We start from the raw sequence: 24,659 nt of genomic DNA on the forward strand, positions 1-24,659 counted from the left end.
CTTTTAAATTTAGATTTAAGTTTTGGTCTTTGTAATTTTTTGTTTGTTGAGAGTTGTGTTGTATTTGTTACATTTACAAAGAATTCGTGGCCTGTATTGCAGTAATAAGAAGAACATGCAAATGAGATGGTCACTTTTTTTCTTCCTTGAAATAATTTTACATCATCAATTTGAGATATTCTTCTGTTAAAAAATAAATAATTTTTTTTTTTGATACATTCTAAGATTTCTTTCTATTCAAGTCCTTGAATCAATCTTTAATTCAGTTCTATTACATGAAATGCACTAAGAATTTTGGTAAGATACACTACTCACCCCCCACAAATGCTAGTTATGAGATTCCAACCATCTGGCTCTTCTTCTAAAAAGAGAGATTTCTTCCCAATACATAATTCCAACGCCAAATTAGAAATACAATTTGGGACACAATTCCTCACATGCCCAACAAGAACAATTAAATTTTTTAAATATTTTAATAATTTTGGTAGATTTCACCAAACAAACAACTTATAATTGTCGATCCACTGGAGATCGACGTACCATGTAAAGGATTATTTACCATCAATGATCATTTTATCTTACCTTATTTTTTTAATATTATTTTATTTTGTTAACAAGAAGATATTTTAATTTTTTATGCAGACGAGACGGGGTTATTTACACCAAATTTAAAGTAGATGAGTGTTTTATATTCCACGGGAATCTTTTGTATTTTTTTTTCTTTCACGATATCCATAATGTAGGGTTTCGCGTACTTAACCCATATTATTATTATTATTTTTAAAAACCCTTCTACCAGTAAATATCGTTTCACTTGCGATGATATCATGAAAATGACTGATCTCCAATTAACCGCACTAATCATCGCACATGTGATTACCACCTCTTCTCACTTTACTTCTGCCTTGAAATTGGATAAAGTTAATTAGGAAGCTCATTAGCTGACCTAACATTTTTCTTTTCCTTGCCATTTCTCTCGTACTTATGCAATACATATACAATTGAAATTCCATTTCCAAACACGACCAGATCATTTAAAAATAAATAAAAAATCATCACCCAATTTTCGTTTTGAATCATGGTTTTTTTAATGTACTACTTCGCAGTCCAAGCAACAAAGCATAGTATGTCAACCAGTTTGAACTTGTTTTAACATTTCGTAACGTCCGAACCAACAATATAATCAATTGCACCAACGTTGCCACAAAAGTGCACTTGATTATATTGTTGCAAAACTGTTCTTCAGCTATAGTAACTGACCTCTAGAGGTTCTCTTATATTGACTATACTACTGAGTTTGAGCCCCATACAAACCACCACACCATGGCCCTCACACTAGCCTTGCCCATTGAAACTCCTAATTCAATTTTTTTTTACACGAGTCACGGTTCAACCACAAAAGGATCAATTGTCCTGCAAATTTCTGAGGAGCTCTGTAGATTTGTGGTTTTGGACCGGAAGCATTGTCTAGCGCAGGACGTTCCTGTAAATGGTATAGACTATACTGTTCAGCTGTGAGGATTTTGGCTTCATTGTGATATTCTGTTGTTCAGAGCCCGTTAAATGCAGATATCCTAATCACTCGAGTGTATTCAAGGGGCCAAGCAAACATAAATTTTGTCTACGGAACAATCCTCAACTACACATTGCATAGCAAGTAAATCTACTTCTACAAAACATTCAAGGATCTGACAACCACCAAAAAAAACGAAAAAGAAAAGGAAGGTAAAGTAACTTAAAAGTTTGAGACGGGAGGTTCTATGACAGACACACCAACTGCCAGTTGGTTGACTAAAGACTAGTGCATCGAAAACCATCAATAGCATCCAGGGGGAAGCACAAATTTCACAATGGCTTTTGGAGAATACGATCTTGAGGCGAAATCTGCAAAAAGGAAAAGCACAAAATTTTTAGCGGGACTAAAATATTTGCATTGATTCAGCATTGAAGTTGAATACTCAAATATCAAGAGAACACCAAAGACATGTAGAGATTGAGTAAAAAAAAATTGTTGGACAGTATATTATTCTTAAACTTTCAGCCAAAAAGAGAATTCATAATTGATTTTCTATATTCCAATAGTATACAAGATAAAACTGGACTAAGTGGAGTCACAAATGAAAGTCATTCACAGAATTCTACAATTACTTGGTATACTTTTCTGCCCCCACTGATTGCTCTTATAGGACACCTTAAACTTCTAACTGGGAAGTAACTCGCTTCTCATGATTTTTTATTTTTTATTTTCCTAAGTGGCTTATCAAGATTTTTATCAGTCAAATGATCTCACTGCTGCATATGTCTATATTCCCTCTGAAAGAGAGAGACAACAATATTTTGTGATTACCAACAGGCATGTGGCCTAGCGGTACAAGGCTCCTACTTCCCAAAGGGAGGTCAGGAGTTAGAACCTCAGTAAAAGCAGTGTGTGTGAGTCCCAACTAGGAAATATATATATATATATTTTGTGATTCAAATTCAGTGGGTTGTGACAAGTCATTCATAAGAAGCTTGACAGGATTATGCAGTGCACAATAAAAAGATAACAGACGAATAAGAAATTTCACATTGAGTGATTTGAAAACCTTGTCTAATCAAGTCAATATTTAATATGAGTATTAATTTACAATTATTTTAGATTAATATATTGTAGGTACAGGTTGTTACGACAAACCAAGAACAAAGCCAGAATCACGACAAAAAAGCAAACACGCAACACAAAGAACACAAAGATTTACGAGGTTCGGTGTAAGCCTACTCCACGGTGAAGATCTGACGAAAAATTTCACTATGCAAAAAATAGGAGATTACAAGTTTCAGCCCCCAAACCCTAGCTTTCTCTATCACTCTTTCCTGTGATTTTCAGTGTTCTCTGGTTGTCAAACTTTAAACCCTAAACGCCCTTATATAACAGGTTACAAGAGAGCTCTAAACACGGTCCACACCCCACGAGTAAAAAACGGGTCAAAAAAAATTCTCGGGGGTGCCACCCCTAAATCCTGTGGCCAAAACAAAATTTGGGCCACAACATCATACAGTTTAATTTATATTTTCTTACAATTTAAAAAATCAAAGGTTTTAAAAGTAATTTATAGATTGTTGGACATCGTCAGCGCTATTTGGACATAGGAAAAAGAATCCAGTTATGTTATTGAGTCGTCTTTATTGAGTCTAGAATAGGTTTAATAATTATGTTTCAAAAGTTACCTATTTTGTAGTCATGGTCTCAATAATTGAAATGGTCTACAAGCCGATAAATAATTATGTATTTTATCAATTTAATAAATTTAATTTTTTTGAAAATTAAGAATTGTGTGATGTGTGACGCAACCTAATATTAGACAAAGAAACCTCTGCAACTCTATGCGCAACTCTTAGAAAAATCTTCTTTTCTTGCTTCTTTTTCTCTCAATATTTTTTCACCTAAATATGAGACTATACCTCAATAACCAATTTCAGCCTAAATTTTTTTTAATTTAATAACCTCAATCCTTTCCTCAATCAATTATTTTTTTTTTTATTAAATAAAAATAACATTAAAAAAGGCGTTCAAGAGGGGAACACGTCCCAATTACAGAATGGAACCGGGACTAAGGCCCCAAAGAATCCAAGAAAATAATTAAATCTTCAGAAGAGGAGCAAAAACTCCTCTTCACATAATTGAAAAGAGAGCGAAGAATAGTTTCACCATTGCTGTAGGCGACCCTTTCCCTTCGAACATTCTACTATCTCTCTCATTCCAAATGCACCACCATACACAATGTGGAACAATTCTCCAGAAATCGCGTACGTCTCTTCTCACACGACATCCTCTCCAAACATGAATTAATTCCTTAGTAGATCGTGGCATTACCCAACACATACTAAACAACCCAACAATAAGATTCCAACAGTTGTTCGCCACAGGGCAATGCATAAGGAGGTGATCAACTGACTCCTCATCATTCTTGCATAGACAACACCGATTAACAATACAATTGCCCCTTGTCCTCAAACTATCAATTGTCAAAATCTTACCCCAAACAACGGTCCAGACAAAGAAAGCCACCCTAGTTGGAGCTATGGAAAGCCAAATAGTTTTCCACGGGAAGTCTCGATTATCAAAATTAGACAAACATAAGAACAAGGATCTTACTTCGAAACGACCGTGGGAAAAAGGAACCCAAATCAAATCGTCATTATCTCTGCCTACACCCTCCTGCCGATACAGAAGATCCAGAAAAACACATACCTCATCTATCTCCCAATCCTGAAAAGAGTGCCGAAAATGCACATCCCACGTAATCTCGCTGCTATCAAGCCGATAACAGTCAACTACGTAGGCGTGTTTATCAACTGCAATACTGAATAATCTAGGAAATGTATGAGATAGTGGATGATCACCACACCAAAGATCTTACCAAAACCAAATGCGACGTCCATCGACTCCTCAATCAATTATTGAACCTAAGAAGATAAATTTAAAAAAAAAAAAAACGCAAGTTGCTTGGTTTGGGGGTGTGGCAACTTCCATGTAACTAAAATTATTTCTGTAATGTTATTTAGTAGTTTTTTAGGAAAAACAGTAGCCATAAAAAAATATGTTCCGATAACCGTCAAATTTGCATCTCCCATGCATTCCATAAGGTTCCCCAAAGCAAAGCCCGGGGATCTCTTAAGGTTACAAACTAGAAGAGGTGTATAATGCAAAACAAATAACTAACGACATAACAACAATACCATATGAGATCCCTCATGCAGTAATTGTAAAATAATGAACAGGCATCCAGAATGCACACATTCCACTTCACACACACACCAACAGATGATTTTTTTTTTTTTTTTTTGCATGCAATACCTCATCAGGTGGTGGCCCAGCTAAAGTCTTTCGTAATCCCATGACCAGCTTTCCCTCTGGTTCAATACGATAAAATGTCACTGAAGAAATACATCAGTGTTAGTCTAAGGTGAGGAAAATTCATGAAATGCACATGATTGAGAAATTGCAAGTTCAGAAGAGAATGTACAAGTGCCTTGAAAAGTTCAGGTTAGACAGCATATACATTTATGCTGTTGACTAACATATGAAATTGTTCGTTATGATGGACGAACTAAGATCCATGAAGAAAAACCCAAAAGTTGCACTCATATTTTTAAGAAAACCCATATACAGAGTAATCAAAATTGAAGTAATAGATCAGTAAAGTTGTCCGGGCAAGGAGAGTTTAACTGGAAATGACTACTTGACCATTTGACATGACTTTAAAAGGCATGGCAAAATACCACTCAAATACCAGTTCCAACAGAAGCAATTTCAACAATCAAAAAGTTGAAGGTCCTCTAAACTTTAATCTACAAATGATTGCGTAATTACCAATGTCACCCACTTGCCATTGCATCAAAATCATATAATCTTTAAGCCCTTCTAAAACATACATCTTGCTGCTACCATTGGGCCAATAACGGAATTGAAATTCCCATTCCTTGCCATCTGTATCCTGGATTTTGATGGGGAACCCATGTGGCACAGAAATGTTGGGGAAAAAAGCCTGTTACATTGTGAGTATTTTATTACTGAAGTTAGTATTAAATCCAGACTTTTAACATGCATCCTTACCTAATAACTTAAGTTATTTTCATGCACTTATATGGGTGCTAGAAACCTTAGGATGATTAATTGTCAAGACACAGAGGAAATCACGTATTAATGATACCATGTTTTAGCACTGAGTAGAGATAAAAGTACAACCCCCTCCCTACTGAGGTTCTGCACCACATTCCAACTGCCTTGGATTGATAATGACCTTGCAGATCCATTAGCCCAAAAAGAAGCTCAAAGTGGAGAGTTCTCTCTACCCTTACCTACTCTGTGAGAAAAGTTTTGTTTTTGTTCAACCTTTTTCAATATAACACAATTCTTACCTGGTAATGATAGAAAAAGAGAGATAAAGAAAAGAAAAGGAGGAAAATATTAAAAATAATTTTTTTTTTTAATTTTTTTTTTGCAACATATAGTAAATATATATATATATTTTGAAAGTGTTTAACATAGAAAACCCCAACCTCACACATGAACTTTTAACACCAATGTATCTTTTTAAAGAACTTAACGACCAATTTGACCTTTCAAACTAATATAGGAGCATGATGAATTGATGGGGAAAAGATAACAATAAGAATGCATTAGTAGGCATGAAAGGGGTCTCAAAATCAACATCTTAGACCTTTGTATGAGATGCCCAACAATCCTAGGGTATCAAATTTTCTTATCCCAATTTTTTAACACAGGTAAATTTCTTGTGAAGAAATTTCATTTGCATATAAGTGTTTGGTTAATGTTGTACAGTATTGTATGAGCTATCACACGTGTACGTGTACAGTTAGATTACATTGTATACTAAAGTTTTTTGTATTCTGTAGCCACCTTCACCTACCCCTCATTACCACATATAGCATTAACATGTAAAGGGTTTACTTCTTCTCCACTCACCTACCCCTGTAGCTTCTCCTGTATAAACACCATTGTATTATTGTATTACTCATTCAATAATATATATGTTTTCATATATTCTCTCTCTCTCTCTCTCTCTCTCTCTGTCATCATGGTATCTTTATTTATTTATTTTTTTTACAGTCTTATTCAGACTCCAATCTTGATTCCATCTTGGCTTTCTCTCAGCAATCTCTTCCCAGCAATCTCGGTTCTCGTCTCAGCAGTCTCTCTCGGCTCTCTCCTCGATTATTTCTCTCGGGTTCATCTCGGCTCCCTCTCCCTACTGTATCCCATTTGTTCGGTAACTCTTGTTATGGATACCAAGGAATCTCATCTTCTTGGGTCAATCATCAGCACCAAACTGAAAGGCTCGAACGACCTTCAATGGTCTCAAGCCATAGAGGTGTTCTTACGGGCTAGAGGAAAACTATCCTACCTTAAATCAACCAAACCCACCAGTGACGAAAAGATTATTGAGGCTTGGGAGAAAGAAGATAGTCAGATTATGACTTGGTTATGGAAAAGGTTGGAGCCTAAGATATTCAACGACGTGTCATTTCTCCTATTTATCAGTTGTACCTCCAACTGGGAAATCGTTCCGTTGAAGATTATTATTCAAAACTGAAAGGTATGAGGGAATAGGGGTGCACACGGTGCAGTGACGGAACCGGATCTGGAACTGTTCCCAACAGTTCCTTTAAATTAGAACCGGAACCGAACCGTTGAAACATGGAACTGAACCGAACCGAACCAAACCGTAAATACCGGTCCGGTTCGGTTCCACAGTTCCCATTATACACAATTTCAAACTAATTAAAAGGCCAAAATTTATATGTTTTCTACTCCATTGAACTTTCAATAATCAGAATATTATGCAAAGTTTGCAAACAGATTTGAGCCTGATGATAGAGAAAACAAAATACAATAGACAAAAAAAAAAAAAAAAATATATATATATATATATATACAGAATAGTAAACTAATTGTCAATAATATTACATTCCATGGAACCTTGAACAAAACACAACAGCAAAATCGCAAAAAGAGTGAATCAACTGATAACCACATGAACCAATTTCATTATGCTATTGCTACTTGAGTCACTTGTGGCTGTAGATCTGAGAGGGTAAGAGGAGGCTTCAAAGTTAAACCATGCAAACTTATCGAGCCAATATGAGATGAAGCATGCAAACTCACAGAGGCATAACTGGGATTTGACATGACGCAAAAACCACAAAAAAATCATGAGGCGATAACTGAGAAGTCTAAGTTCTGAGATGACGGCTGAAGCAACACAGAGTCTAGGTTTAGTGGTTTACAACTTTACAATTTACATACACAAGGTGATTGAGTTAAATGAATTGAAGATGTGTTTGGGGTCCGGCAGTGGTTACATGGTTGTGAGTCAATGACACTAACGCGGACAGTGGTGATTACTAGTGGAATGTGACGGATCTGATAGTGGTTTATATTAGCTATAATTATATAACCAAATATATATTAATATGTTTGGTTCGGTTCGGTTCGGTTCGGTTCGGTTCGGTTCGGTTCGATTCGATTCCATTCGATTCGATTTCCACAGGTGTGCAACCGAAACCATAACCAAACCGTTATCTAATGGTTTTAAATATTTGGAACCGGAACTATGAGAACCGGAACTGAACCACCGGTTTGGTTCTCCGGTTCCACCAATTTTTTGTGCACCCCTATGTGGGAAGATTTAAATGTCTACCAACCATTGACTATAGACGTAGAACAACAAAAATGGCACGGGGAGGAGTTTTGGGTGGCAAAATTTTTATTTGGACTTAAACCTGAACTCAGTCCGAATAGTTTGTAGATTTTGTCTGGCAAGGAGATACCCACAGCTAGGGAGACTTTTGGTCAAGTTCGAAGAACATCTATTCATGCCCCTGCGATTGAGAAGTACAACCACTCTGCTCTTGTTGTTCCTACTGAGCAACATAATACTTTACGTGGAGGACGAGGGAACAAAGGTCCTTCCAACCCAGGTCATGGTACTCGTGGCGGCAAAGGGGGTCGCGGCAGCAAGAAGCGTACTCCCGTGGAGGACGAGGGGGCAGAGGTCCTTCCAACCCAAGTAGTGGTACTCGTGGCGGCGAAGGGGTCGCGGCAGCAAGAAATGCACTCATTGTGGCCAAAACAATTACTGTGTTGACTTCTGTTGGGCTCTTTATGGCAAGCCAGCTTCGGCTAATCAAGCTTCGGTTCAGGAGGAGACTACTCCCACTCATGCGAATGAACAATTCGTTCTCTCCAAAGCCGAGTATGATTCTCTGGTAAAGCGTGAGCGTGCAGATCAGCCCTCCTCCACCGTTATTATTGTTATTTCAAGTAGTACCTGTCTCCATGCTTCATCTTCTGCACCTTGGATCATTGATTTAGGGGCATCCGATCACATGAAAGGTAATCCATCTCTTCTTTATGATATTTCTCATGTTTTCTCACCATCGATTGTTACTACAGTGAATTGTGCCAAACCACCTGTTCATGGAATCGATACCTTCCGCACTTCGGGTCTCAATTTTTCATCAGTTTTATATATCCCTTAATTTTCATTCAATTTATTGTCAATTTGCAAAATCATATTAGATTTAAATTGCTTAGTTATAATTTCTCCTTCCCGTTGTGTCTTTCAGGATCTCAAGATGAATAAGCGATTAGTGGGGAGTTTGAGAAGAATGGTCTTTATTACTTCTAGCCAACTACTGCTCCGACAACTCATACAATACTGTACAACAGTTAACATATACAATAACGGAACCTTTCAAAAGAAATCTTAAGATAGAATTGCTTACTCTAATGCCAAATAGTATGCGCACAAAAGATTTTAGTTCCTAAAATACATATCATCATCATCCTTGCCTTTATCCCATATGGATAGGGTTCCTATACATATATATATATATATATATATATATATATATATGGGAAAATAATAATAATAGTTCAAGGATTTAAATATTAAAGTTACGCCCTCTCTAACAGCTTAAGCTTGCAGAGTAGATGGTAGTTAACACGGTATCAGAGAGGCAAGGTCTTGTGTTCAAACCTCGCCGTCACCTTTTTTTTTTTTTCACCTTAATAATTAAAATTGAAACAAGTGTTGGACAAAAAGAAAGGCCACACACATGAGAGGTGTGTTGAAGGACTTGAATATAAAGTTATACCCTCTCTAATAGCTTAAGCTTTTAGAGTAGATGGTAGTTAACAATAATAATAATTTAAGTAACTCTATTGATTTTAAATAATTTACTGCATATTGTTTATATCCATATAACTATCTTAAATTATTATCTTACTAAATCTACAGGATTCAACTATCGACAATCGTGGGACTTTGATCTCTGCTTGAAATACATTGTAGGGGGATGTCCGATTCTGAATGTTCTTGAAGCCAATGAATGTGTAGATTCAAGAATTCAGACCAAAGATACTGGGCTTATTTGTATGCTAGATATTGAGAAAACTTAGATTTATGCTAACTGGGGATTTCTTCATTTTCTGTACTGTACAGGCTTTGCAGGCAAGTGGATAAGATGGATTAAAGAAGCATCTCCATGGTCCACTACTTTTGTTGAATGGTTGGGTTGAGGCAGGATATCCCATCTTTCCTTTTCTCTTTATTATGGTGATAGAGGTTCTAAGCAGTAATCAGGATGTTTCACAAAACAGTGGATGGGAACTTTTTTCACAGTGTGAGTTCTGCAGTGTGGGTGGAGGCTTACATCTCCTCTCTACAAATGATGCCATTATTTTCAATAGTTCTAAGGAGATTAAACTGATATATATATGCGATGTACTCTCAATTCTCATGTGCTTTGCGGCTATGTCAGGATCGAGGATTAATGTGGCAAAGAGTGAGATTACTCTTACCGAAGAAGATGGGGATGTTACAGGGTTGGCCAGATATTTGGGTTATATGCTGATATTTTCTGGTCAAGCCATCCTCCTACTTGGGCCTCTCATGCGGTGCCGTGCATCTTTAAAAGTAATACCAATCTGATGACACAATCATCAAAAGATTTTAAGAGAGACTGAACAGATTGAAAAAAAATAATAATAAATAAAGCAATATCTGTTAAAGTAGGTAAGTTGCCTCTCACCAAAATTACCTCATCGAGCTTGCTTAGCTTAAGTACCTGATGCGTATCTTTCCCATCCCAACTTTCGTGGCTCAAAAATCGTAAAAAATATATAAATATATAGAAAGACTTCTGGTGAAGGGATATGAGGGAAGAATTCAACCATTATCTTATAAATTTAAAAACTATGTTTCTTCCTTGTATTCAGATGGGTTTGGAGTGATGACGTTTTGCAGTTTAATCTGGCTTTATTAGGAAAATGACTGTGAAGGTTCGCTATGGATCCTAAAAGCTAATAAAGGAGGGCAACAAAGAATAGTTGGGAGCAGTTGCAGAGGGTGGACCTCTATGGAGGTTACAAGCTCGCATGGAGACGGACCTGTTTTGTATTATACTTCTACAACATTGCACATGTGTAGGACTAACACAGTTCAGAAATGCCACATTTTCTCAAAAGTCTATCATGGTTCAGAGTTGGATTCAGTGGATGCCCTGTTCAGGTTTGTGGAGAGCAGGAGGATGGTTTGAGATAGATATCTAATGAGGACAACCGATTAGGGGTTCGTTCCTAGAATAGGGTTTTGTGTGGTGGAGATAGACCTGACTTTCCTTGGAAAGGAATTTGGAAGATTATACTGTTATGTTAACTTCCAAAAGTTTCCTTCTGTGTGTGATGTTCGCTTTGGATATCTTAAAGATGAGGGGAAATATATCCTTAACTGGTGTTACATGTGTAAGAAAGATGAAAAGACCACTACACTACCATCTTCTTCTCCACTAAAGATGGCCAATGGATTGTGGTGCATAGATGTTAATTTATTTTGAGTGCCATTGGTAATGTCTCAATCTATAAGAGCTCTTAATGACTGTTAGGCAAGTGGATGTGAGAGCAAAAGAATTTATCAGGCTTGGCAAGCAGCATCTTTATGTCTTATGTAGAGCATGTGGCAAGAGTGAAACAGATGTTTCTCCTAGAAAATTTATCCGAACATTACTTACACTATGACTTCTGTTTGAAGTTATTTTATCGTTTCACAATTTTTGGAAAATAATACTACAAATTGGAATCGTTAAATAACATCAATCATTTTTATAATTACAATATAATAGAAATTTAGAGAGTGGTCTCTCTGGTGGGGAAAACATGTGCTGCCAAGTATGAGATGGCGAGTTCATGTCATGAGCAGTCATTTTGAGCATAATGAGGTTCATAACGCCTAAGGTTGGGAACGTTAGGTCAGTTTTTAGTTCATCCCTCCTAGTATCTTGCATAAGCAAGAGTAAGTAATGGGCTTTTGTAACGCAACTCATTTTTCAATAATTAACTTCATTTACTAGTTCCTATTGGCTTAACAAGTATTGTTGTCAGACTTCTACACTTAAAATTTGGTTAAAATGGAAATAGGAATAAGAATATAACTCAACCTAGAGGCAATAAGATGCTCACCATTGAGTGTATCTCGTCCTCAAGGAAATTAGATTCCTATTATAAATGGCACACACCAATTGTTAGAACAGACAGAACAAAAATGAAATTGCTATTCTTTCTTTTGACTCCCATCAACCAAATGTGCCCATTAAGATTTTGCAGAATGCAACTACCATACCAAAGAATATGATCCAACAGAGTTTGCATAAGATAACCATGACATGGATTGATACATCATTTTCCAAAGATGAAAAATTAACACAGAATCCTTCAATCATTTTCGAAGATGCTACCCTTCGCATTGCACTTGCACTGTTAGTAGTAGCATGTCCAGGCCATCAAAAAACATTAAAATTATAATGCATAGGATATTAAGAACTTAAATCGTCAAAATATTTCATTCAAAAATAGGAGTATATGGACTCACCTCCGCACATTTTTTTGGTATAACAAGACGAGCCAGCTTCTGGTCAGCATCACTAGCAGACAATGATTTCTCAAACAAAGGAATGACAATGGAATTTGAGCTTATATTTGGTCAAGGACTGTAAGCAGACATGACGTTGAGTTTGAAGTACAATTATGGAAAGCTCATATGAAAGTTATGCCCAGCTTAATAAACTATAAAAAATGAAATGGAGTAAACAAAACAAAATACTTCTATAATATCAATTGATAATATACCTAAAGAGTTTATAACACTACAAAATCAAGAAGACAAATGGAGAATACAGGATACCCTCTAGAGACCTGCTGTACCTCTAGATTAGACACCCGAGGACAATATTGAGGATCTATGTGGAGATCCCTAGCAGCATCCCCTTGAGGTTCTCTGTTTCCTATCTGAGTTTCAGAAGAAAGGCAACGTCTTCGTGCCTGAAATAATAAGCGTCGAAATAAAACCTTAGAACCCGAGGAAGAAGAGTAAGCAAATTAAATTATATGGCTGAAGCATCGCAGTTGGTTTTTCATTCAGAAATTAGTATTAATCAAGAAAAAAAGACCCCTAACCAACTAGGGATGGCATTAACTACAGGATGATAATATTAAAAGATTGAATATGCACACATGGGGCAGAAAAAGTAGAACTGACAAGGATCAGAGTAGTTCACTGTTACCCGAATAAAATTAATCTTTGAGCATTCCATGCAAATCACTCCACCAATGTCCAATAACATATATGCATGGAATGATGCAATACACCCACAGTGAACCAGCTGCAACAAAAGACTAAAGATTAACATATATAAGACAATGCTAAAACCATGCATCTTCAATAGATAGTTTATTTGTCCATCAATTTACTCTTAGGGAAGAAAAAAAAAGTGCGCATAGAGAATGGAAATTTAAACTCACCTTCCCACAATATTCACAATCCCTCCAACCATCATCATTTGAATGAAACATTTCGCAGAATCTTCCCTCCTCATACAAAGAACTAGATGCAAATACGAAAAAGTCACATACTAACAAACTATACTATAGAAAAATATATGAATCCACTAAAAATATGTTGCAAATATCTCTAAACTTATGTATCTCTATGTATATATTCTCTTTCCCTTTACTCTTAGGGCTTGTACTATAATAGTGTATTTATAAACAAATCAGAGTTAAAGAGAGAATAGGTTTTTAGTGTCTGTGAAAAGAAAATTGATTTCGTGAGTGGCTCAACCTATTGAGGAACATGTCAATTGACCAACATGAGTCCATAGGCCTTCAATTGATCAGTCGATTGATCAAAGTGCTCAAGAATCCTATACATAAAGAAGTTTCCAAAAACACTGTGATACATGTCACTTAGGATTTTCCAAATCAAGTCATAAATTCCCAAAATCCTAATGGATGAATGCATGAATCGTAATTCATTGTGATTGCATAGTAGCGTCAATTTACCTTTAAACCCGTGATGTCAAAAAGTACCCTTTTGCCCTTGGTTGAAGCTTGAATTCCATCTTTAACCATGATAAAGTGGTAACCAACCTTATACTAACTAACTTTTAAAATTCTAACTAATCTAAAAATAAAAACAAATTTACAAACTCTAGTTCTGATCGGTAAAATATGTCAACCTAAGTTCTATTGACCCAACATTTTGCAAGAGCACTATCAAGTGTGCAACTCACATCCAGTTTACTAATTCTGAATATATATTCAAAGTAAGCTTTTCTTCTCTCTCAGGTTGGTGTTGGGGAGAGGCTGTCAAGACTCAAGTTCACGTTTTGCTTTCTCTCATTGAGGATCATATTTAATGTGCCGGATTGCATCACAAGGAATCTCATTCTGTGATCCCTTGGTGACGAAACTCACAACAGAAAAGACAATCTAGGAGATATACGCAAATCTAAAGTACGCGGCTAAAAAGAAAAACTAAAAGTCACTTATTAAACTTTTCCATCATATTGACAGGTAAGTCATAAGAAATTTATTACGAAGATAAAGTTTTGCTTATAATAAATGTATCCAACTAAGTTCATAACTCTGAACTTCCCCATGTCCTTTTCAATTGAAATACTAATGGTACCCTTTTCTCATAACAATATTAATTATACCATTTACCTCCTTTTAAAACTTAAATCAATTTATTTTAACAACAAAAAGCATATAGCACTTATTGTCACCAAACATACATTTTAAAAAAAAAAAAAAAAAAATGACTAATTATTAGAATTTCATTATTTTTAGTGAACATTATAGTAACATGTTTAAAAGGAACATACTGAAAAAATGTTTAAAATTTTTCATGATTTCATTTTATGCAACATGTTCATGAACAATCAAATAATATTTTCAACTTTTTCAAATTGTTTATACTTCAGATTTTCTTAAAAATTACAACAACAACAACCAAGCCTTTTTCCCAACCACTTGGGGTTGGCTACATAAATCCTTTGTTTCCACTCTGCTCTATTCAAAGCCATGTCCTCAGTCAATCCACATGCTATCAAATCCTTCCTAACTAATTTCACATGTTAATTTTGGTCTTCCTCGATCTTCTCCTAGTATTACCCTCAATGTGGACAATGTCACTTTTCCTTAGTGGTGCACTTAAAGGTCTTCTCTACACATGTCCAAACCATCTTATCCGATTTTCTCTCATTTTATCTCCAATTTTTCTTTTCTTTTCTTTTCTTTTTTTTTTTTTTTTTCTAAATAAAAGATTGCTTCAATTCAAATAAAATTCTTGTACAATATTTTGGAGATTACTAAATCAATTCATCTACATACATGACAAGTCTACTTTATTTAACAAGATTTCAACCATTGTTTATGATTTCACTTTATAATTTGGATAAACTAAAATAATTAATGTCAAATTCGTAAGTTAAATCCGAAAAGCTGTAAGGTAGGACTGATTGGTAATTTTCCCAAAGAAAAATCAATTATTCTCCTTTATAAACAGTGCAAAATCATTTACCTAAAAAACAATGTGAAAAATTAGACATTGTCATCAATGCCTTCAATAGCATATATTTCAACTCCAAAGAGCAGACACGAACAAATGAAAGCAATAACTTGAAATTTTTCTATATAGGAGTATCAGATTATACCCTGACCTCAAAATACTACAAAAGCAATCTAGTTCACGTATAGACACAATAAATTGAACCCTGGAACATCCAAAGAGATCCACCAGTAGCTACAACTAATTAGACTCCACTGTCAAACAACATATATCCATCCATAGATTACTTGAGACGCAAGGAAACAGGAAGCACGTCTGCACTTGAAATTGATCGAGGCAAAATTGATGCATCCAAATTAAGATATTAGAAGAGACAACAACCTATGAAATAACCAATTTATACACATGATCACTAGCTTTATGACAAGGAATGTAACCTCATTGAAGCAAATCCACAAACACCACGCTAGCAATAATTCAAACAGATAAATCGATTATACACAATACACCGACACATATGTGTATAGAGAGAGAATAGAGAGGGAGAATGCACTGAAATGATTACCCGCATCGATCGCATAACTGAGCGAACTGGCCGCTGCGAAGACGCCAACCGTTTTTGAAGCGGACAGAATTGGAGTTTTCACACTGAAAGCAGGCCTTTCGAGACGATGAAGAAGCCATATATGGAAGGAAGCTCTGGAGAGAAAACCCTAGAGAGAGAGACAAATTAATATCGATGTTTGAGACTCAGATTTTTAAGAACAAATCTTTTCTTGAGGATAAAGACTCTAGAATAAGTGTAGAGAGAGTGGCAATGTAATTATGACATGAGTCGGAGCTGAGCTTTGTTCACACTTGGTAAAACTTAATAAGATATCATTTGTTGAAATAAAATGGATTTTAGGGCAATTTGATCTTGATCATGTAATTTATTTAAATGTTGAAACATTTTAGATATTGTGAAGCTCGTATCTTGGTTTATTTCTATGGCTGTGTAACAATCATCAAGCCACTGGAGCGTTACTTTATTGACTCTTCTGAATTGACCTGGCTCTATATCATTGTGTGTGAAAAAAAAAAAAAAAAAAAAAAAAAAAAGGTTAAAAACACAAAAGTAAATTTAGAATAAAAAAGATACCCAAAAAAAAATCTGTTTTTTTTTTTATTTATTATTATTATTATTTTTAATATGGTTGGAAATGAATCTCTAAGAGAAATTTTAGAAATTATCATTTTATTGAAGAGGCACTTATTAACACGTCATTATTTATAGCAAGGGTGACAAATTAGCGGGTTGGGTTGGATATAAACGGGGTTAAATATGGGCAGTCGAATATGGGTTGTGAACCATATTCAATCCGCTTGTAACATGCTAAATATAGGTTGAATGAAAATGGGCCGGATCAACCCATCAACCTGTTTTAAGAAAAAGAAAAAAAAGCTATTATTTTAGATAATTTCATTATTGTTATATAAATATTAATTAACATAAACAAAAATATCAAAACAAAGAAGAGAGGACAGAATGTAGAGAGCGAAATGTCACGGGCCTAGAGATTTGGCGCAGCGGCACGGCCCGTGCGGCACCAAGGCGTTGCTTCAGCTCGCGCAAGCGCCCTGGTCAGCCACCACGACCTGCCCTCCCAATGATACATGCTGACTGGTTTCGGCCTGCCATGGCCTCGTCAGGGGAACGGCTCCAGCTCCCGACCAGTTTGTGCAGGGATGGCCAACTCCCTTCTTCATAGTCAAGTCCACGACCAGCGACAAGCACCTCGAACTGAACCGAGTCGACCTGCCTGAACTCTGAAGAGGTACCATCCTGTGCTCCTGCACGCCCCTTCCCTGGAACCATTCCCAGTCAAACTCTGCTCTTTGCCAACCAGCATGCGTGTCTTCCATCCTCCAAGCGTCTTAGGAATCACTTCGTGACATTCTCCCCCACCCAAATCCTGCGACGTCCTCGTCGCAGTGCGGCGCTTCACTACTGCGTCCACTCCCTTCCAAAGTCTGCCTCCATGCGGTATGCTCGCCTTCCCACCATCGCTTCCTTGTGCAGCTCCCTGCACTGCACTCGCCCAATGATAGGCCTCGGACCAAGGGGACGTCCACTCCTCAAGGACGTGACTCTTCTCCGTCATGCCGCCTCCGCGACATCCCGAGCAAGCAATGGCCTTCTGCCGACTTGATGCTCGCCCTTCACCATGGTTTGCATCACCCAAGGACTAAGCACGAACTTTGGTGCGCGCGGCCCTCCGGCCCTTCAATGCGCAACTTCAACGGACGCTTCTTCCTGGGGAGATGGAGGCTCTCTCCCCCAACTGCATTGATTCCTCCACATCGACGCAACTTCAATGCACCGTCTTCATTCTCTGACCCCTCCCGGACCGACAAGGGGGCACCCCACCGTGCTTTACCCCAAGTCCTGCTCTGATACCATTTGTCACGGGCCTAGAGATTTGGCGCAGCGGCACGGCCCGTGCGGCACCAAGGCGTTGCTTCAGCTCGCGCAAGCGCCCCGGTCAGCCACCACGACCTGCCCTCCCAAGGATACATGCTGACTGGTTTCGGCCTGCCATGGCCTCGTCAGGGGAACGGCTCCAGCTCCCGACCAGTTTGTGCAGGGATGGCCAACTCCCTTCTTCATAGTCAAGTTCACGACCAGCGACAAGCACCTCGAACTGAACCGAGTCGACCTGCCTGAACTCTGAAGAGGTACCATCCTGTGCTCCTGCACGCCCCTTCCCTGGAACCATTCCCAGTCAAACTCTGCTCTTTGCCAACCAGCATGCGTGTCTTCCATCCTCCAAGCGTCTTAGGAATCACTTCGTGACAGAAAGCTTTCTTTATTTCCTTTTGCTTTTTCTATACATCTCAAATACACACCAATACCCACACACAAACACACACACACACACAAGTATGTATAGCCATAAGGCAAGCTTACAGAAGTTAAGGAAACAACTTGTTCATATATAATTAAATGTGGTCACATCTACAACATTATATATACAATGAAGCTTTATACATAATTCAAACTTGCCAAATTATCTCAATAGTGGGCCACGCTAGTAATTCCATTTCTTTCAAATTTTCATAAATAGTAAACCCCACGCCATATATATTTTACGGTAGGATATGTGATGAGGGTGTGTCCACAGCGAAGTCATTATATTTGGCTAAAAAACAAGTAAAGGTATTGAAAGAAGATGTAATGAGGTGTTGAAAGCAGATGTAATGGTGCCACACCAAAATTTACAGCAGAAAAAACGATCTAGTTTCATCCAATAGGATCTGCAATGAAATGCAAACCAAAGCAGATGGCGTGTGTTTGGTTCATAGCTGCCACATGATGAAAAAACAACCATGAAACATGGATTAGTGATTATAATGAAATTGGAAAGCCAATGACTAGACATGCATGAAGCTAAGATATATATATTATATGAAATCACCTATTAAGTTTTTTAAAAAATAAATAATTAAATGAATAAATCAGGCCGTCATATTTTGAAATATAGACGTAAACATAGATTTTTTTCGAATCATAGTATTACTTACACGAGGAGTCCATGATGCAGAGAGAATTTAAGAAAGAGATAGTGGGGGAGAGAGAGAATTTGTAATTGTGTGTGAGAATTTTAGAAAGGAAGAGGTGAATTTGAGTTCAATAGAGATTGTGAAACTGAGTTTCTTAAACATGGGTCAAAATGAAAATGGGTTGAATATGAGTCACTTATTTTTATCCATATTTTAATATGATTCACCTATATCCATTTTAAAGCGGGCGAATATAAACGGGTTGGTAGGTCATAACCCATTTTGCCACCCTTAATTTATAGTGAGCTCTATAAGGAGGTTGAGAGTTAAATTTGATGATTTTATAAATCATCAAATTAAATTAACTAATAAAAATATAGTAGGTATGTTCATTTGTCACCGATAGAATTTTACTATTTTATTTTTTTCTTTTAAAAAAAGAATTTATTCACCTCTTCCTTTCTAAAATTCTCACACACGATTACAAATTTTCTCTCTCCCCCACTATCTCTCTCTAAGATTCTTTCTACATCATAGATTCCTCGTGTATGTAATACTACGGTTCGAAAGAAACTTATGTTTACGTTTGTATTTCAAAATAGGACGGCCTAATTTATTCATTTAATTATTTATGTTTAAAAAACTTAATAGATGATTTCATATAATATATATATATATATATCTTACCTTCACGCATGTGTAGTCATTGGCTTCACAATTTCATTATAATCATTAATCCATGTTTCATGGTTGTTTTTTCATGATGTGGCAGCTCTGAACCAAACACGTTCCATCCGCTTTGGTTTGCATTTTATAGATCCTGTTGGATGAAATTAGATCGTTATTCTGCTTTAAATTTTGGTGTTGCACCATTACATCTGCTTTCAACACCTCATTACATCTGTTTTCAACACCTTTACTTTTTTTTAGCCAAATATAATGACCTCGCTGTGGACACACCCTCATCACATACTCTACCGTAAAATATTGGGACCATTATTACAATTCAATGAAAACTAATCTTATGCTGTTTTGGGATATATAAGGTAAGATCAACAGGTCAGTTTTTCAAAAAGAGGTCAGGTGTTCAAGTCTAGGTAAAAGTATGTGTACATGAGTACCAACTAAGAATAAAAAAATTATATATATATATAAGGTAGGTAAATTACAAACTTTCTTGGAAGCTGTTTTGATGTTTGTTTGGTCCATGCATCTACATGCTTAATCAACTGTCGAAGTGATCAAAGAAAATGACTACAAACTTCACGGTCGTTTATGGAGTTTGGCAGTGGAAGATATAAGCTTGAGTTTTTCTACTTACCCAATTAGGTTAACTTTCGTATTTTCATTTGAAATATCTATATATATATATATATGTATCCAATGCACCAGCTGTACAGCTTCAGTAACTAACCAGGGGTGCTATAAACTTTTCAGGTGATATGAAAGGGACTTTGAAAATTTCAGATTTTTTGTCAAAAAAAGGATAAAAAGAAAAAACAGAGGCAATAATATTCTTTCAGACTTGCACCAAACTAAGGACTATGGACAGGGCAAAGTTGGCAAACCCTTATTGGCTTTAATTGAAATGACGATTCAGTCATTTGAATATGCTGAGGTCAAGCCGCAAGTAATAAAATTACACTCAATATGGTAAATAACATCACAAGAAAATCGTTGTAGAAATCACAAAAATGATTTTATTTTATGCTACCGAGCCGTTCTATATATAGAGCACAAAGGAGGCCACAAAATTTAGTCATACAGCTTTTTCGCAGATTGGGTTCTTGCTGTCTTGCTCTCGTTCTTTGAAATTCTCTCTGAAGATTTCTCATTTTGAGATATAGCTTTTGCAATTGCTTTCATCTTTCGAACATTCTTCGATCTCTTCATTTGTACTCCCCTTTTTATCTTTCTGTTATGAAAAAGGATTCACAGTGAGACATTAAACGTAAAAAGTAAGGCAAAGAAAAGGAATTCAAAAGGAAAGAGAATTCACATAACAAGGGAATACATGCGAATTGTACAATAAAAGTGCTTGAAGCTATGAATATTTGAGATTAAGAACCCACAGTATATATATATATATATATATATATATATATATATGTATGTATGTATGTATGTATGCATCTTTGTGCCAATTAACTTTTTGAAATTTTTTTTTTTCTAAGAAGAATACATAGAAATCTTCGACTCCTATTCTCCTGTTTCGAGATGTGCCATGGACAATCATAGAGATATTCAACAGAATTTCTCCTCCTTAGCTCCAATCATATTAACAACTCCCCACAACAGTAAGAACATCCTACAGCATCAACCAAATAATATTGAACCAGCGGTAGCATCCAGACCAATTATTGTTTAAGGACCAAGAAGTTATAAGGTTATCAATGCTATTTCCATCATAGTTTAAACATGGAGCACCTGGTAAGGTAAGTCACCTGAGATTTCCATCAGCTTCTTCAAGACTGACTCATCCTGACCAACCCTAAAAGATCTAGGAAATAATTAATAAATTAAGATAACCGCAATCCACTAAAATATCACTTCCGCCACAATTAAGAAAGCAAACTGCCCTACAACATTACCTAAAGATTTTCCAACAACACATTTTGCCAGTCTTATATGTCATATGTTGGAATCTAAAAAGCTTTTTTACCTCAAAAGAGGTAACAATTCAAAGCACACTTGTCCACACTGGAAAAAGAATTCCAGGGTATACAGCCAAAACATCCTGAAACCATGTACCTACAGCTACCACCATCAGCATTTTCCCAAAAGGAGAAAGAAAACTTGAAACAGTCTTCTATAAGCCATGGAGGAGTAAAGAAATGAGAGGAATCCCAACCCCATAAATGTGAGAAATTATTACATGCAAGAAAATATGTCGGCTTTATTAGCTTTTTGCTTACGTGTCAACTAGTGATTGGTCGGGACTCGGGACCAATGGTCCTGGACTATGTAATAATTTCTCCACAAATGTACCTTATCGCTACACTCCTTTCCTTCATGTGCTGTTTTGACCTTCATCGGAACACATATTATAGCATTATAGTGCTACTCTTCCACACATAGCTAAACTGCCATTTCCTTACAAGCACAAATTAAGAACAAGAGTATATACTTTTCAACTCCCCAACATTCTGCAATACACAAAGACAAGCTATCCTGATCAATGGAAGAAATGTGATTATATTTTCATCAACTTAAGAAACTCTACTACCATCAAAGATGTTCTGAGAATAAAAGTCACTAACATATGAGGGCTTCATATTCAAGAATCATAACCTCATGGTTGGTAAGAGAATTGAGCAGAGGTAAGTGAAACAAACAGTAATAAATAACACCTCCCCAAAGAAAGAAAGAAAAAGTGAACACATTAAGGATTGAGGACCCTTTCTTTGCCCAGCAATAGTTCTTCATCCCAGCAATAGAACACCAAATGAAGACCAAGTAACATGAAATGGCTAGATTATGGTCTTGAAACATGGCACTGAAGCTACGCTTAACAGTTCAAAATTGCACTATATGATTCTTGGATGGTGAATATCAAGTAAATGTTTTGGACCCACTGGGTCATGCAATGTACACAATATATATGATTTTCAGCAAGGAGAAATCAAAACATCACCTTGAGCTACAATTCACAACCTAACTCGGAGAATTATTCTAATATTTGGAAATTAACAATATTATTTGCAATCATTCTAATATTATGTATTTATGGAGTTACATATACTTACACTTCATGTTTCTTCAGTGAGCTTCAGGAGTTGCATATACACCACAAAAATATAAAAATTGTCATATATATGATTTTCAGCAAGGAGAAATCAAAACATCACCTTGAGCACTACAATTCACAACCTAACTTGGAGAATTATTCTAATATATGGAAATTAACAATATTATTTGCAATTATTCTAATATTATGTATTTATGGAGTTACATATACTTACACTTCCCATTTTTTTAAGCAAAAAGCTTAAGAAAATTGTCATGTATCTTTAGTGAGCTTCAGGAGTTGCATATACACCACATAAATACAAAAATTAACCTATAATTAGTTAAGGGTTTTGAATAGTGACCTATTGGAGGCACTGAGAGTTGTGTTTGCAGCTACAGACTCTGAAGTATCCATTGCTGCACGTGCAGTGAAGAGAGATTGGGGCTGATAAATTATTTAGCAGAGAAAAAAAAAACGAAGTTTTGAATTTAGTAGAAAGAAGTGAATTACTATTACAACCTTGGAGATCAACGATCGTCTGATCAGAGGTGATATCCATCGATGCCAAAGCATTTCTCTTCTTGTTTCTGTTCTTCGCCATAGCTATCGGAGAGATTCGTGCGTCGTCTTCTTCGTGCTACAAATGTTGCAAAACCCTAGTCCTAAAACAGATACCCGAAAATAACCGACACGGCCCAATTTAGAACACACTGTACGTTTTAAGCTTGCAAAACTTTTGGCCCGCATTAAAATAAAAGTGGGCCGGGCCTATTAGGGCAGGCTGCTATACATCTTTTTCGTTTATCCCAAAATAAGAAAAAAAAAAAAAAAAAAGGTGAGCTATTTAATCTTACCACCAAAGTCTTATTGTGATGGTCAAGATCAGTGCGAAAAAAAGTATGTTAGGTTATTTTTTGACTGGTCGTTTACCAAAAAGATGACTAACATAGTTCTGAAAATCTTTTATGACCAGAAAATAAAGAAGAAATAAATGATTCAAAAGGTAAAAATGCAATAATCAAGTTTTACTTTTGCATTTAGATATATTAAGATATATTAAGTGGTATCATCAAATGATTAGTACAGATTCCTTTATCATAATAAAATGTTTATGCTATGTTTGAGGGAATGTTTATGCTATGTTTGGTGGCATCGAATTCGTCCATTGGATTAGAAAATATTATAAAAAATTTAGTACAAATTTTGAACCAAACATTCTCTAATCCCAAATTCAAGACACCGATTCAGTACTCCCAAAATATGACATTAATGTATTTCGATTGAGCAAGTAAAAAAGAAATCTATGCAAAAATCACGGAGAGCAGATTTTGGCTCAATGAGTCCGTCCATTAGTCATCTAAAATATAAGCCTTTTTAATATTATACCACCAAATGTCATATATATATATATATATTAGTCCAAATGATGTGATTTTTTCTTTCCTAAAAGGGAGCTTGAGTGTTCAAACCTTGTTAGGAATTATATTTATGGATTTGTGTTTGCTCAACTTTTGAAATATATATATATATATATATATGAGAGTATGTAATCACGTGTTATATAGTATAAAATACATGTGTGTGTGTTTTGTGGGTGTGTATGAATGGTTAATGCCATGTCTTAAAAGGGACGATTTCCTTGAGACCATTCTATCTTGTTTAGAAGCAAAGTTGCAGGGAGACCACCAACTTTGGTTGAGAGTGAGGGGAAAAGGGACCCTAGCGTAAGGCACCATGGAATTTTGTGGTTGCTGGGGGTTGAGTTTTGTTTTAAATTGGGACCTCTCATTTCATCCAATAATGCCAACTCTGTGTTATCAATGAACCCCCCCCCCCCCCCCCCCCCCATGGGAATGAATATATTATGGTACATATGGACACACTACTGAAATTAATTGCCAACACATCCATCCATTCATTGGGCATATAAAAGTAGGGTCCTTGATGGCCTAACCACTTTAAGCTGATGAGAG

At 36.2% G+C, this 24,659-nt stretch overlaps 2 protein-coding genes across 4 annotated transcripts; both read right to left on the reverse strand.

Moving 5' to 3' along the window:
* Positions 1 to 1,591: 1,591 nt before the first annotated feature.
* On the reverse strand, positions 1,592 to 16,383 carry LOC132307736 (B3 domain-containing protein Os07g0563300-like). Of its 2 annotated transcripts, XM_059805577.1 has the most exons (8): positions 15,979 to 16,380; positions 13,364 to 13,445; positions 13,126 to 13,224; positions 12,747 to 12,883; positions 12,435 to 12,534; positions 5,354 to 5,528; positions 4,838 to 4,917; positions 1,592 to 1,884 (listed from the first exon to the last, which is right to left on the reverse strand). In XM_059805577.1, the coding sequence occupies exons 1-8, from the start codon at positions 16,095 to 16,097 to the stop codon at positions 1,846 to 1,848; spliced, it is 831 nt and encodes a 276-aa protein (XP_059661560.1). In that variant the 5' UTR covers positions 16,098 to 16,380; the 3' UTR covers positions 1,592 to 1,845. The 2 variants fall into 2 exon arrangements, with proteins under 2 accessions (XP_059661560.1, XP_059661561.1); XM_059805578.1 differs by lacking the exon at positions 4,838 to 4,917 and having other exon boundaries at positions 15,979 to 16,383.
* A 4,132-nt stretch (positions 16,384 to 20,515) lies between these two features.
* On the reverse strand, positions 20,516 to 23,381 carry LOC132307737 (uncharacterized). Of its 2 annotated transcripts, XM_059805579.1 has the most exons (4): positions 23,206 to 23,381; positions 23,048 to 23,102; positions 22,703 to 22,723; positions 20,516 to 20,871 (listed from the first exon to the last, which is right to left on the reverse strand). In XM_059805579.1, the coding sequence occupies exons 1-4, from the start codon at positions 23,285 to 23,287 to the stop codon at positions 20,712 to 20,714; spliced, it is 318 nt and encodes a 105-aa protein (XP_059661562.1). In that variant the 5' UTR covers positions 23,288 to 23,381; the 3' UTR covers positions 20,516 to 20,711. The 2 variants fall into 2 exon arrangements, with proteins under 2 accessions (XP_059661562.1, XP_059661564.1); XM_059805581.1 differs by lacking the exon at positions 22,703 to 22,723 and having other exon boundaries at positions 23,206 to 23,377.
* Positions 23,382 to 24,659: the final 1,278 nt, after the last annotated feature.

Source organism: Cornus florida, unplaced genomic scaffold (assembly GCF_030987335.1).
Source record: "Cornus florida cultivar Cherokee Brave unplaced genomic scaffold, ASM3098733v1 CherokeeBrave_3.0.0_Hap2_Chr05, whole genome shotgun sequence".
Classification (NCBI taxonomy): Eukaryota; Viridiplantae; Streptophyta; class Magnoliopsida; order Cornales; family Cornaceae; genus Cornus; species Cornus florida.

Coding starts and splice junctions, on each gene's coding strand:
- LOC132307737 (XM_059805579.1), bottom strand. CDS start 23,287: ATGGCGAAGAACAGAAACAAGAAGAGAAATGCTTTGGCATCGATGGAT. Junction 23,103..23,205: donor GACGATCGTTGATCTCCAAG/GTTGTAATAGTA, acceptor CTGCACGTGCAG/CAATGGATACTTCAGAGTCT. Junction 22,724..23,047: donor ACTCTCAGTGCCTCCAATAG/GTCACTATTCAA, acceptor CAACTCCTGAAG/CTCACTGAAGAAACATGAAG.
- LOC132307736 (XM_059805577.1), bottom strand. CDS start 16,097: ATGGCTTCTTCATCGTCTCGAAAGGCCTGCTTTCAGTGTGAAAACTCC. Junction 13,225..13,363: donor ATTGTGAATATTGTGGGAAG/GTGAGTTTAAAT, acceptor CTTTTGTTGCAG/CTGGTTCACTGTGGGTGTAT. Junction 5,529..12,434: donor TACCAAAAAAATGTGCGGAG/GTGAGTCCATAT, acceptor ACAATGTAACAG/GCTTTTTTCCCCAACATTTC.